The sequence below is a fragment of the Palaemon carinicauda genome, chromosome 44 (assembly GCF_036898095.1).
Source record: "Palaemon carinicauda isolate YSFRI2023 chromosome 44, ASM3689809v2, whole genome shotgun sequence".
Classification (NCBI taxonomy): Eukaryota; Metazoa; Arthropoda; class Malacostraca; order Decapoda; family Palaemonidae; genus Palaemon; species Palaemon carinicauda.
Window position 1 is genome coordinate 8,354,786 of NC_090768.1, and position 12,500 is coordinate 8,367,285.

Genomic DNA, 12,500 nt, shown 5'->3' on the forward strand with positions numbered 1-12,500 from the left:
CCTAATCTTTAAAGAGTTCAGTTAACGATACGGTTATCTATAAATAGGTGTGAAGATAGCAAGATACATTTTTTTAATTATTAAGAATTTCTTATTCGTCAAAAATGCCTCTTTATTTTATATTAAAATAAACAAAATAGTATGGCCAAGTAGGCCTACAGATCACACTTCCGCGAAGCTATGCAACGTCCTTGCTTAACCTAACATTCTTTTTTTAGGAAATGGAAAAATATTCCATGAACTATTGGTTGGTCCTCCCTAAAAATTAGGCATATGCTAAGGGTCATCCAATGAACATTTTGATTAAATTTACTCAAAATTCCGTTGGGTCATTCTCAAAATATTTCAATTGCACAAACACAAGCACACACTCGCGCGTGCGCCCATTTGAAAATATTATCCGTTTTCTAATTCGTTTCAAGGGTTGATATGGATTAGCAGATCCTGATATCCTACTGCAATGCATTCCGGATTTAGATTAGATTTAGGCAATAGTGGAGTATGGATATATCCAGTATCCTATTGGTAATAAAATCCCTTTATAGCTTTAATCTAGTAGTGATCCTTATCCATTTACTTTAGTGCCCTAAAATTACTTCTGATGAAAAACGTAATTGATTAAAACTATATGTTTATACTCACAATTTGTCTATAATCTTGATGTTTGCCAAACAAAATCCAGTAATAATAGCTTTAACCATCTTGCAACCAATCGCTTCAGTACTGATAAACGAAAGATTGATTTTAACTAGTCATCCTTCCGCGGTTAAGAAGGTTTAACGATGACACCAAACCTACGACTATTGACAAAGTTGTTAGATATGGGATAATCATCAATAAAAAGACGAACTTTATATATTACTTTGTAATCTTGAAAAACTTTACTTTGTGGTGACCATAATAAAAAGCAACTCACGCCCTGTGACAATGAGGAAGATTTAGAGGCTCATAAAGGTGTGAAAGTGTAGACATGCAATAACACCAGAGATATTTTGTCTTGCGCTATAGACAACCAGAGCTTTTGATACCTCTAAGTCCACCTGACGCTATCTTCAGATTCCAGTGACGCAAAGTAGATCACATTACTTTTATTTTTCTTTCTTTTTTAATATGTTAAGGCTTTCCAGAACAAGCAAAGGGCAGGGCCAGCTCGTTGTTGCGCAATGGAAAGGTACATGTTCATCGATTTTCGTTCTTGAATCGAGAAAGGCAGCATTTTCTATATTGGGGGAGCTTTATATTTAGCGTTAGTGCCACGTCCAAATCAACTTAATTATTGTTTATACACTTGCAGGGGTCTAGGGCATGCAATAAGGCTGACGATGTTTACAATGCATTAATCTTGATGAATATCTGCATTGCCTATCAAAATTAAGGCAGAAGCCTGTAATCTTTCAGATTTTATCGGTAGTCATGGACATGAATTGTCAAATTGTGTCCCTAGTGGGGAAGGGCGGAATGCTACGGTCGCTACGGTCCAAATAGCCCAGTGGTGAAATCAGCCCAGTGCGGTAAAGCAAAGATATAAAGAATAAACGATTAAAGAGTAATAAAGATATACATTAAGATACCTAATGGCTATAGGTAAGTTACAGATAAGATATAAACTCACGATATTTCAAACTTCAAAAAAAAAAAGTATATACATCAAGTATGAACATCCAAATTTCTACCGATTCGACTATTATATTAGGAAGAGCATTCCACAATTTGGTCACCGCCGGGATAAAACTTCTTGAATACCGAGAAAATTTTTGGCCTAAGGCAAGTCTGGTAGAACTAGTTACATAACTTGTAATTTCTAATGTGTGTTATATTCTGAGTTTATCTGGATGCAAAGGATGGTCAGATTTATCAAAAAAAAAAAAAAAAAATACAATAAAGTATTTAAAAAAGCTAAGAGATTAAATTCCAGATCAGAGACAGGGAATTCAAACGACGCATATTTCTGTCAAATAATTTAAGACAGTCAGCTTCTGAAGAACAAGTGGGAGAACTATATTAAAAACATGGAATAGAAAAAAAAAATCCTCAGAATAAATACGTCTCCAAAAAGTTTTTAAAACTCTTAATAAACCAAATCTTTGTGCAATAGAGAAAGGCAGACCAGATATGTTTCTCAAAATTGAATTTTCAAGTATGACATCTAGAATTCTAAATTCGTTGCATATAGTTAGAAAATCCTTATTGATGAAAGGATGCGGTTGCCGGTACATTATGTACCACTTACGAAGAAAATGTTTTATAGTCTTGCACCTTGGTTATTTTAAACCTTCCTTTTTGTTGTTGTTGTTGATGATGTTGTTACTACTTGCCAAGCTACAACCATAGCTGGAAAAGCAAGATGCTATAAGCCCTAAGGGGTCCAACAGGGAAAATAGCCCAGTGAGAAAAGGAAATAAACTACAAGAGAAGTTTAAGAACAATAACATTAAAACAATTCTTTCATATATAAACTATAAAAACTTCAAAATAACAAGAGGAAGAGAAATAAGAGAGAATAGTGTGCCCAAGTATACCCTCAAGCAAGAGAACTCTAACCCAAGACAGTCGAAGGCCATGATACAAAGGCTATGGCACTACCCAAGACTAGAGAACAATGGTTTGATTTTGGAGAGTTCTTCTCCTAGAAGAACTGCTTACCAAAAGGAAGGTAGCCACTGAACACTTACACTGCAGTATTTAACCTCCTAAGATAAGAAGAACTGTTTGGTAATTTCAGTGTTGTCAAGTGTATGAAGAAAGAGGAGAATGTGTAAAAAATAGGCCAGACTTATTTTGTGTATATGTCGGCAAAGATTAAATGAGCTGTAACCAGAGAAATGAATCCAATGTAGTACTGTCTGGCCAGTCAAAGTACGCAATAACTCTAGCGGTAGTATCTCAACGGGTGGCTAGTGCCTTGGCTAATCGACTACTTATATCACATAGGAACGACATATCAGTCTTGGGGTGTGTCAGAGGAGGGGAGACAGCATGTCATATGTCATTCTAAAGACATGATTAATAAAAAGTGGGGCTTTACTGTTTTGTACCTACAAGAGACGAAAGCCAATGCTTACATTTCAACTGTTTCATTACTATATTTGCAAAAGACAATTTAAGCGAGCCCGTTTGAATATTGTAAAGTATTTATTTCTTCACCTGAAATCAATGTCAATTTGAATCACATGCGCGTAGGACGAACTTCAGCCTGTATTTCGAAAGTAAAAGGGAGAATGGAAAGTTGTTTACCCACGTTAGTGAATATCGTAATTCGATAAAATCGCTATGGCACATTTGAGGGACAAACAGTCCGTTGACTCCGCCTCATTTCCGATTATAGCACGCGTATTCTGGGTGTGCTCAAAGGAAGGATCGAAAGTAGGTCCTAGGTCTGCGTTAAAGTGTCTTGGTTGTACGATTTTCACGTACTGTAGGCCAAGGTCTATAACATTGCTGTAGGCTTTTGTTTTTAGTACGTCGCAGGGGCATGTCCGGTATTGTAAGTAATATCCGATGTTGTGAGGAAAATTGCGTATCCTGTTTGACTGAAATAGACGACCTAGTTATTTTGACGTCAGTTGTTCATTCCCCCAATTCAAGAGGTCGTGTAACGATATTGTACTAAACTAATGTCACTCTTGGATTTATTAGTGCCAAGATTTTTGTCGCTTTCGGTGGTCGGCATGTCGAATAGTTGTTAGTAAGGAATTCCATGGTATTCTAGAAAGAACACGATTTCTTGGGAAGGTAGACGCTAAACGCAGTTTTATTCGGTATTTTATAATGACCTATTAACTGAAAATTAATTTTTGGCCTTGCTGGATAGTATTCCATTATATTTTGCATGAATACTTCAAGGTAAATATAAAAGAAAACTTCAAATTTAGTATGTAGAATTTATCGTCATCATCATCATCATCTCCTCCTACGCCTATTGACGAAAAAGGCCTCGGTTAGATCTCGCCTGTTGTCTCTATTTTAAGCTCTTAAATCAATAGTTCTCCATTCATCCTCTCCTACTTCACGTTTCATAGTCCTCTGCCATGTAGGAATGGGTCTTCCAACTCTTCTAGTGCCTTATGGAGCCCAGTTGAAAGTTTGATGAATTAATCTCTCTTAGGGAGTGCGATGAGCATGTCCAAACCATCTCCATCTACCCCTCACCATGCTCTCATCCACATATGGCCTCACCATGCTCTCATCCACATATGGCGCTTGAGTAATCTCTCTTATAGTTTCCTTTATAATCCTGTCCTGCCATTTAACTCATAATATTCGTCTGAGGGCTTTGTTCTCGCATCTAATAAATCTGTTGGATATTGCTTCATCGTTATATCTTACAGGAATTGAATTACTGATGATGACATAAAATAATTAAAAACATGAATCTAGCAACGAACATGTCTTTCAGTTCAGATAGTGATGTTGCAAAAACTTTTCATAGTCTTAAGGCGGGTACACACATGCGAACCGAACCTTGTATTGTAACCAATTCTTGTAACAAAAACGCAAGTGTGGACGGTTCCTCGAACCCGAACCCCGAACCCGCGAGGTTCGAGGCTCGGTTCGCCCTCCGTCCCGGCAATTGTCGGTTTTTGGGCCCCGAATCAAAGGGAGGTCTCTTTGCACGTTACGCAACGTGTGGACGGGACCTGTATTGCACGCGTATCAACAGAGGTGGCTGAACTTGACACCGACTATGAATAAGGCCGTCCATAGAAGAGTCCCTTGTTTTGGTCAGTCAGTACGTATATAAGTGTGTCATTTTTCATAATTTTATGTCCTACCAGTTTTATAATATTTTCAAAATCTGTCGAAGACATTCTGGTGAAATTTTTGTAGTGGCTAGAAACTTCTTGGAATCTCATGTCAGCGAGTAATTCCCGACCACTGTATTCTACCCTTCTAGTATATAACCTTGATTGCCACCATCTTCTTTTATTTCGCTTCATTTCCGTTAAATAATGTATATAAATATACGCGGCAGCTGCTACTTGCATGGTGGCCATCGTCGGTAAACAACCCGGACAGACTGATGATCGCAGTGGATTTCAATGAAGTTACGTGCTTAACGCGGTTACGGTTCGTCCTCAACATTTTGACACCTTGTAACCGTATATGCGTAACACAGTTACGCATACAAGGTTCGGTTCGCGTGTGTGTACCCACCTTTAGAGATGAAAAAAATCTAAACTTTCCATTCCTCTAGTGTAAACAGGTATAGCCCATTTATTTCTTCATGTGCTTTCGCCAGAATGCAAATAAACTTCTAGGCCTACCTGTTATGTCTAAAAACTACTATACTTGGATACTTGCATTTGTGACTGAATGTGTGTGTGTGTGTGTGTGTGTGTGTGTGTGTGTGTGTGTGTGTGTGTTATTATGTAAAATTTGCGATCTTGTGAGCTTTAAGTATAAGAAAAAATTACACAGAAATATATAGTCGAATCACAAGTCAGTATTTGTGTCCAATAATCTTAATGCCACAGTTACAGAAGTGATACGGCAAGGAAATTCATTGTGTTCTTAATACAACTCTTAAAGCACCATAGTGCGAAATCAGGGCAAGCTAATGTGTGTTCCAAGCAATAATTGAGAATTGTCGTGCTCACGATAATGAAATCGTCTGTGGACCCTTATCAAAGACACACAGACAGACACGCACACACACTATACCAAACCTATTGATTCTCAGTATAATATCACTTTCGCCAAAGCAGCATGGCCTCTCGTGCTGGTCATTTCACGGTAATAACTTGTAGGAACCTAAATTTATATTTTGTATGATAACAATTAATTAGACTAAAAATCCTCATATAATATAAACTCAAATATTTAAATCAAACGTAGATTTCGAACCAAAAACTAGGTCTAGGTCTATTTTATTAATTTTAAAACATGAATTGGACTAAGAAATTTTCTGGCACTTTGGCGTGTTCGGTAAAGGTTTATATATGTCACTGAAACCTAAAAAGCTTAAAATTTATCTATTCCACAGATTTAGTTTGGAAGAAAAACTGAATTTGTCAACAAATATTGATTGCATTACTAGGAAACAAAAGACAAGGTTACAAACAAAATCAGTTGCAAACACTTCCATGAATAAGACAGTTATAAACATTAAGTTCGCTGTTTAACTAATCGTGATATACTAATATTACTTTGTAAGAATGCAATCTGGTAAAATGAATGTTAGAGCATAACCCAATGAACAAAATACTAAATAGGACCCACAATATCTTTCTAGAGTAATGGAGAGAATTCATTAAGAGGACTGTAAGAACTTTTTTAAAAAAAAAAGCAAAAAAAAAAAAAAAAAAACTTTGTTGATTCCAAGTACAGTTGGATACAGGAATTCCTAGCACACCTTGCTCTGGGGAAATGGGCCCTGTCACACCCATATTGCGCAGAAAACATAAAACGAAAGTGAAATAAAAAAGATCAAGGGAATGGTTGTGAAAGCCTCTAGCTCACTTTATTGTATCTTCAAATGGTTTCTTGTGTATGTATGCTTTCCCCAAAAAATCCAATATATGTCACTCCCACTTAACATTCAAAATGGACTGACAAAACACATTTTTCTCTAATTTAATTCAAGGAATGAAGCTGAACTGTGTACCGGACCTTCCACATTAATATTAAAAGTTCCTTTAGTCAATTCTTTTTAGCGAGGCAGATTTGCACCGGCTACCAGGGGTGTCCTTTTAGCTCGGAAAAGCTTCCTGCTCGCTGAGTGGTTGGACAAGATCATTCTAACCAATCAAAGAGCAGGAAACTTTTCTGAGCTAAAAGGGCTCCGCTGCGATCGGTGCAAATGCACCTCATTAAAAAAAATGAGTATAGTCTCTATTGTCCTTGAAAGAGTTCAAGTTGTAATTTCTCCGACAGGAACACCTGCTAAGCAATGCCTGAGTATACCCTCATGTACTTCAACGCCCAAGGGCGCGCGGAGCTGATAAGGTGGCTCTTTGCCCACGCTGGCATCGAGTTTAACGACGAACGCATTGAGCAGGAGGACTGGCCGGAAAAGAAACCAGGTAAAATCTTCTTGATGTCTTAATTCATTTATTTATTTAGTCTTACTCTTGAGTCTCTTGCTAAAGAAGAAGCTCTGTAAGGAAATATATCTTGCACATCGTTTGATTTTGGGTTAATATTTAACTTTCAGCTTCCAAGATAATTCTTATACGCCAAAAGAAATAAAAAAAACTATCTCCACTAGAGTAATATTAGAAAATAAATTAATATAACTCTGAGCTTGCATTCTTCTTCCTTTCATTGGCAATATCAATCTTCTCTTTTATTCTTCAATAACTTTTTTTCTTAAATAAAAAAAAAAAACTCCAGATTGTCTAATCCATGTTCGCCAATTATTATTTCACTTCCCTTCACAACAGAGGTACCAGGAAATAAGCTTCCAGTTCTGATGGTTGACGGCAGGCCCTTGGTGCAATCCGTGGCCATTGCCCGTTACGTAGCCAAAGAAGCAGGACTTGTCCCCGAGAGCAACTTAGCAGCAGCTTACTGTGATGCCCTGGTGGATACTTGCGCAGAAGTGATGCACGAGTACATGTCACTTATGTAAGTATCCCCGACGAATGATCTTGTACCAACCGTGTGTCGCACGTTCGTATATAGTTCATTTTGTGCTTGTATCTTCGCTCTCCCCTCGCACTAAAAAGAACCTGAAAAAACATGTCTTGTTTCTCCTCTGTAACATTTTCTGTTTTTTTTAACATGAAAATTCTTGTTGCCTTGAACTTTTGTATATAAAGGAGAGTGTTCTATAATAGAGTCACTCAGTTGTTTTCAACTTGCCTTTGAGTCACAACCTCCTCTCGGTCCGTCACAATCTATTCACTCAAACTCTCAGAGAACTAACAGATTTATGAGCTGGATTTAGGTGCAAGTAGGTCTAACAGCAATCAATTCCACGTACAATTGGCTTCATTAATTCCGGTACGGTTATACGAATAACAGTATTAATTAAATGAATAAAAAATGCCTTTGATCACGTGTTTATAAACTAGACGACTTTGTTTTAAAGGCAGCGTTGCCAACAGTTTGTCTTTTGCTAAACACAGCTTTGACTGTTGCAATGTGCAGCTATCAAGGTCTCCTTCGCTTCCAGTGATAAATACTGGAATTAATAAAGCCTTATTAATATTTTTTTTTCTTTGGGAAGACTTATAACTTCACTCTAAGATAAAATAGTTAATTCAGATACAATGATCTGAATACTTTGATTTTACTCAATTCACAAATTCCAGTGAAGATCAAAGTTAGTGAATTATATTTACGAGAAACGAAAGGGAAATTAATACGTTGAAAGCCAACAAGCATGGAGTGAACTATGCTCCAAAATAACGTTAACTCCTAAATTCTTTCACCACCTAATATTTCTTTTATTCTGTAGGTTCAAAGCAGAAGATGATGACGAAAGGCAAAAATTGTTCGAGGAGGAGTTCTTTCCCAACCATCTGGAGCCTTTCCTGAAGAGACTGAATAGCCGTATGGATGGGAAGGAGTGGTTCATCACAGACGACGTGAGTGTGCCGACTAGATTCGAGTTAATAATAATAATAATAATAATAATAATAAATAATAAATAATAATAATAATAATAATAATAATAATAATAACAATAATAATAATAATACTTAATAATAATAATAATATTAATAATAATAGTAAATAATAATAACAATAATAATAATAATACTTAATAATAATAATACTTAATAATAATAATAATAATAATAATAATAATAGTAATAATGAAAATAATAATAATAATAATAATAATAATAATAATAATAATAATAATAATAATAATTCTCGAGTCTTCCAAACATGATAGTATCACGCAATGGCATCTAATAAACCGGAGAATTATATCTTCCACCGAAAAGACAATTTCGTATTTCAATCGATTCTCATCATTGTCCGTTTGTCGGAGAATGCTATATGGTCTGTTGAATAATGGAGCCAGTGCGACGACAGTCCCTTTCGTTGATTGCCGTTAGCTAATGGTGTGTAAGCATGCTGAATATGAAGACTTTTTGGCTGGCCTATTCTTCACATATCCTCTGCCCTCGTACTCCCGACAACACTTACATTAACAAACAATTCTTCATCACCCAAGGGGTTAACTACTGCACTGTAATCGTTCAGTGGCTACTTTCCTCTTGGTAAGGGTAGAAGAGACTCTTTAGCTATGGTAAGCAGCTCTTCTAGGACACTCCAAAATCAAACCATTATTCTCTAGTCTTGGGTAGTGCTATAGCCTCTGTACCATGGTATTTCACTGTCTTGGGTTAGAGTTTTTTTTGCTTGAGTGTACACTCGGGCACACTATTCTATCTTATTTCTCTTCCTCTTGTTTTGTTTAAGTTTTTATAGTTTATATAGGAACTATCTATTTTAATGTTACTGTTCTTAAAATATTTTAATTTTCCTTGTTTCCTTTCCTCACTGGGCTATTTTCCCTGCTGGTGCCCTTGGGCTTAAAGCATCCCGCTTTTCCAACTAGGGTTGTAGCTTGGCAAATAATAATAATAATAATAATAATAATAATAATAATAATAATAATAATAATAATAATAATAATAATAATACAGGTCATATTCTTTGTGACAACGCCATCAATAGAGAATAATCTGTATATTCTACATTTGAGGAAAAGAGATAGTCTTCTGACTAATATGGCAACTGATAGGCCTACTGATGATTCTGAGCTAAGTGACCAAAACCATATTATGAGTAATATCGATAGGAATACAGAATAAATATGAGAGCGCACTATGTGTAATTTTATAATCCACTCAGAATGAATAGTAGATTTTGATAAATGAAAATCAGGACCACATTCTGAGTGATATGGTAACTGATACAAAATAAATAGGTGAATTTGAGAAGACATGAAGACCATATTTATGCAATATGGTAATTGATATGAAATAACCATCAGTTTTTTCTTTTTTTACCTAAGATAATTAGTACCATGTTCTGACTAATATGACAACTGATACGAAATTAATCAACAGTCTACGCAAGGAAAACTAAGAAATTATTCGTATTAATATGGAAGCAGATGCTGAATAATCAGTAGTCTATAAGCGAATAGAATAGAAACTGTATAAGTAATATAGCAATAGTTACGAAATAAATCAGTTGATTCTAACCGAGGTGGACAAAGACTTGATTCCGAAAACAACAACCGATACCAAATAATCACTAGATTGCAAGTGAGGAGAATGAAGACCGTATTTTGAGTAATATAGCAACTAATACGAAATAATTAGTGAATTCTACAAGAGAATAATAATAATAATAAAAAAAAAAATATTTGGAACGGCAATGTTATGAAGGATGAATAGTATATTCTGACCGCCAAAATGTTTAATGTAAATATATTGATAAATTCAAGTAAAATTATTCCATGCCACTCTGAAAGACCAATAGTGGATTCTGAAAGAGAACGGACCATGTAAAATTCAGGAACCAAGATAAATTTTGAATGAAACGCATTCCATAATGAAACAGTTTCGTACTATACACAGTAAAAGAACAAACTTTTTGAGTCGGTAAAAGGTTTTGAAAGATAAAGTCTTACCGAACGAAAAGGCAATTCATACAAAATCGATGATATTTTAGATGAAATTAATATGCGTTATATCGATAAATTTGTAGAAATTTTAAAAGTTCTGTTATAAATCAAGTTTTAGAATATTTCCAGAATATCCCCCCCCCCCCCCCGAGTCATAGCCTAGTGAGAAAATCAGGGGTCATTATTTCTGATTGAAATAAAGTTACCGTCACTGAAATGAGTTTTATGAACTCAAAAAGACCGAAAAATTATTGATAGATAATTAGCTAGTAACACAGAAAGTTACCCAAATCTATAAAATAAATTATCATCAGACTAATAATTCACGTGAATCAGTAACAATTGCATAAAAGAATCACTTTGGATCAGTTATAAACTCATGAATACAGGACTACTGACAGTATGTAACTCGTATACACCAAAGCAAGTAGAGGTAGAGATGAATTTTTTATTAAAAATAAGTCCATAGGAAATATCCTCTGTAGGCCTATGTGTTAAAGATTCTGATTAACAGTATCAAATACTAAACAACAAGAAATTTCCCAAAATTTTATTCATCATAAGTCTAATTAAAGACAAACGGACCTTATACTGTAGCTGCAAAAGTACAGTAGATTTCAAACGCCAAGCCAGATTTTATAGGAAATTAATGTAACACCAAAACATTTTTGGAAAACTGTATAACAAGTCTTGAAGCAAAAGTAAATTTTTTTTTCGTGGCTTTAACATCGCTTTGTTTTACTTATCAGCATCCAGATTCATATATCATATTTTTGGTTTATTGTTGTTTTAGTTTTTTTTGTAGTCTTCCTTATAAATCCTTTTACTTGTAGGCCTACTTGCTCTTATTTAAATATATATATATATATATATATATATATATATATATATATATATATATATATATATATATATATATATATAGCCTATATATATACACACACACACACACACACACACACACACACACACACACACACATATATATATATATATATATATATATATATATATATATATATATATATATGACCTATTTATAAGATTATGGATAGTAATTCGCTTAAAATGGCAAGTGCTGTGTAATGGGTTTATGAATTTGACCATATATAAGATCCGGCGCTGGGACCTTATGGCCCATCAACTCCCAATAACTCGGTAATTGCACTATGAACTATAAGTTGATTTTTTTTTATACTACGTTATAAGAAAGCAGGAGCAGAGGTATAAAATTAGACCGTGATCCTAGTAGGTTACGACCCATAGGTAATGTCTGTAGTGCATTACTTAAAGCTCAAACACACAACACACACGAGTTTATCTTTACCCTTTGCAATTACGACTGACTCACTTGGAAACAGCAACGTATACAACTTATAACTTTTTTAAAGCATCCTCTAAAATGCTGTATCTCTAAACCTACAAAGCACAGTCGCTATTAGATTGTAATTACGATATCAAACAAAACCAGCCAAAATTATTTGGTTTCACATTGCCAGCACCTTACACAATGATATAAACAATATAGACCCAGCAAAACTTAAAATCCTACAGAGGACTTCATAAACAATTAAGTAAATATATATACCTACCTAACAACAGAAAACATCAGATCAATGAGCCAAACCTAATCACACATCATAGATATCATGCGTAAACAACGTGAACTACTACAACCAGACACTGATCAAAATATAAGGAACCAAATAACCGCACATAAAATAAAAGTGTTAACACACAATAAACAAATGTACATACTGTGGCTATACCACATATAGCAGGCAGTACTATCCATCAGAGCCGTTAATATCCATCACAAATGTGCACTGTTAATCAAAAAGGTTGTACTTGAAAGCCTCCGAAAGGTATTCGTATACGAAAGCACAAGGAGGCGAAGCAGACGATA

At 35.0% G+C, this 12,500-nt stretch overlaps 1 protein-coding gene across 1 annotated transcript in view; it reads left to right on the top strand.

Annotated features, from left to right (window-relative positions):
* The window catches only part of LOC137634231 (hematopoietic prostaglandin D synthase-like), a 22,494-nt gene that overhangs the window by 8,620 nt on the left and 1,374 nt on the right, over positions 1 to 12,500 (top strand). Inside the window, exons 2-4 of the mRNA XM_068366504.1 lie at positions 6,874 to 7,022; positions 7,383 to 7,566; positions 8,402 to 8,531. Of these exons, the coding sequence (XP_068222605.1) occupies positions 6,890 to 7,022; positions 7,383 to 7,566; positions 8,402 to 8,531 (447 nt within the window). The 5' untranslated portion in view covers positions 6,874 to 6,889. The remainder of the gene's footprint in view (positions 1 to 6,873; positions 7,023 to 7,382; positions 7,567 to 8,401; positions 8,532 to 12,500) is intronic.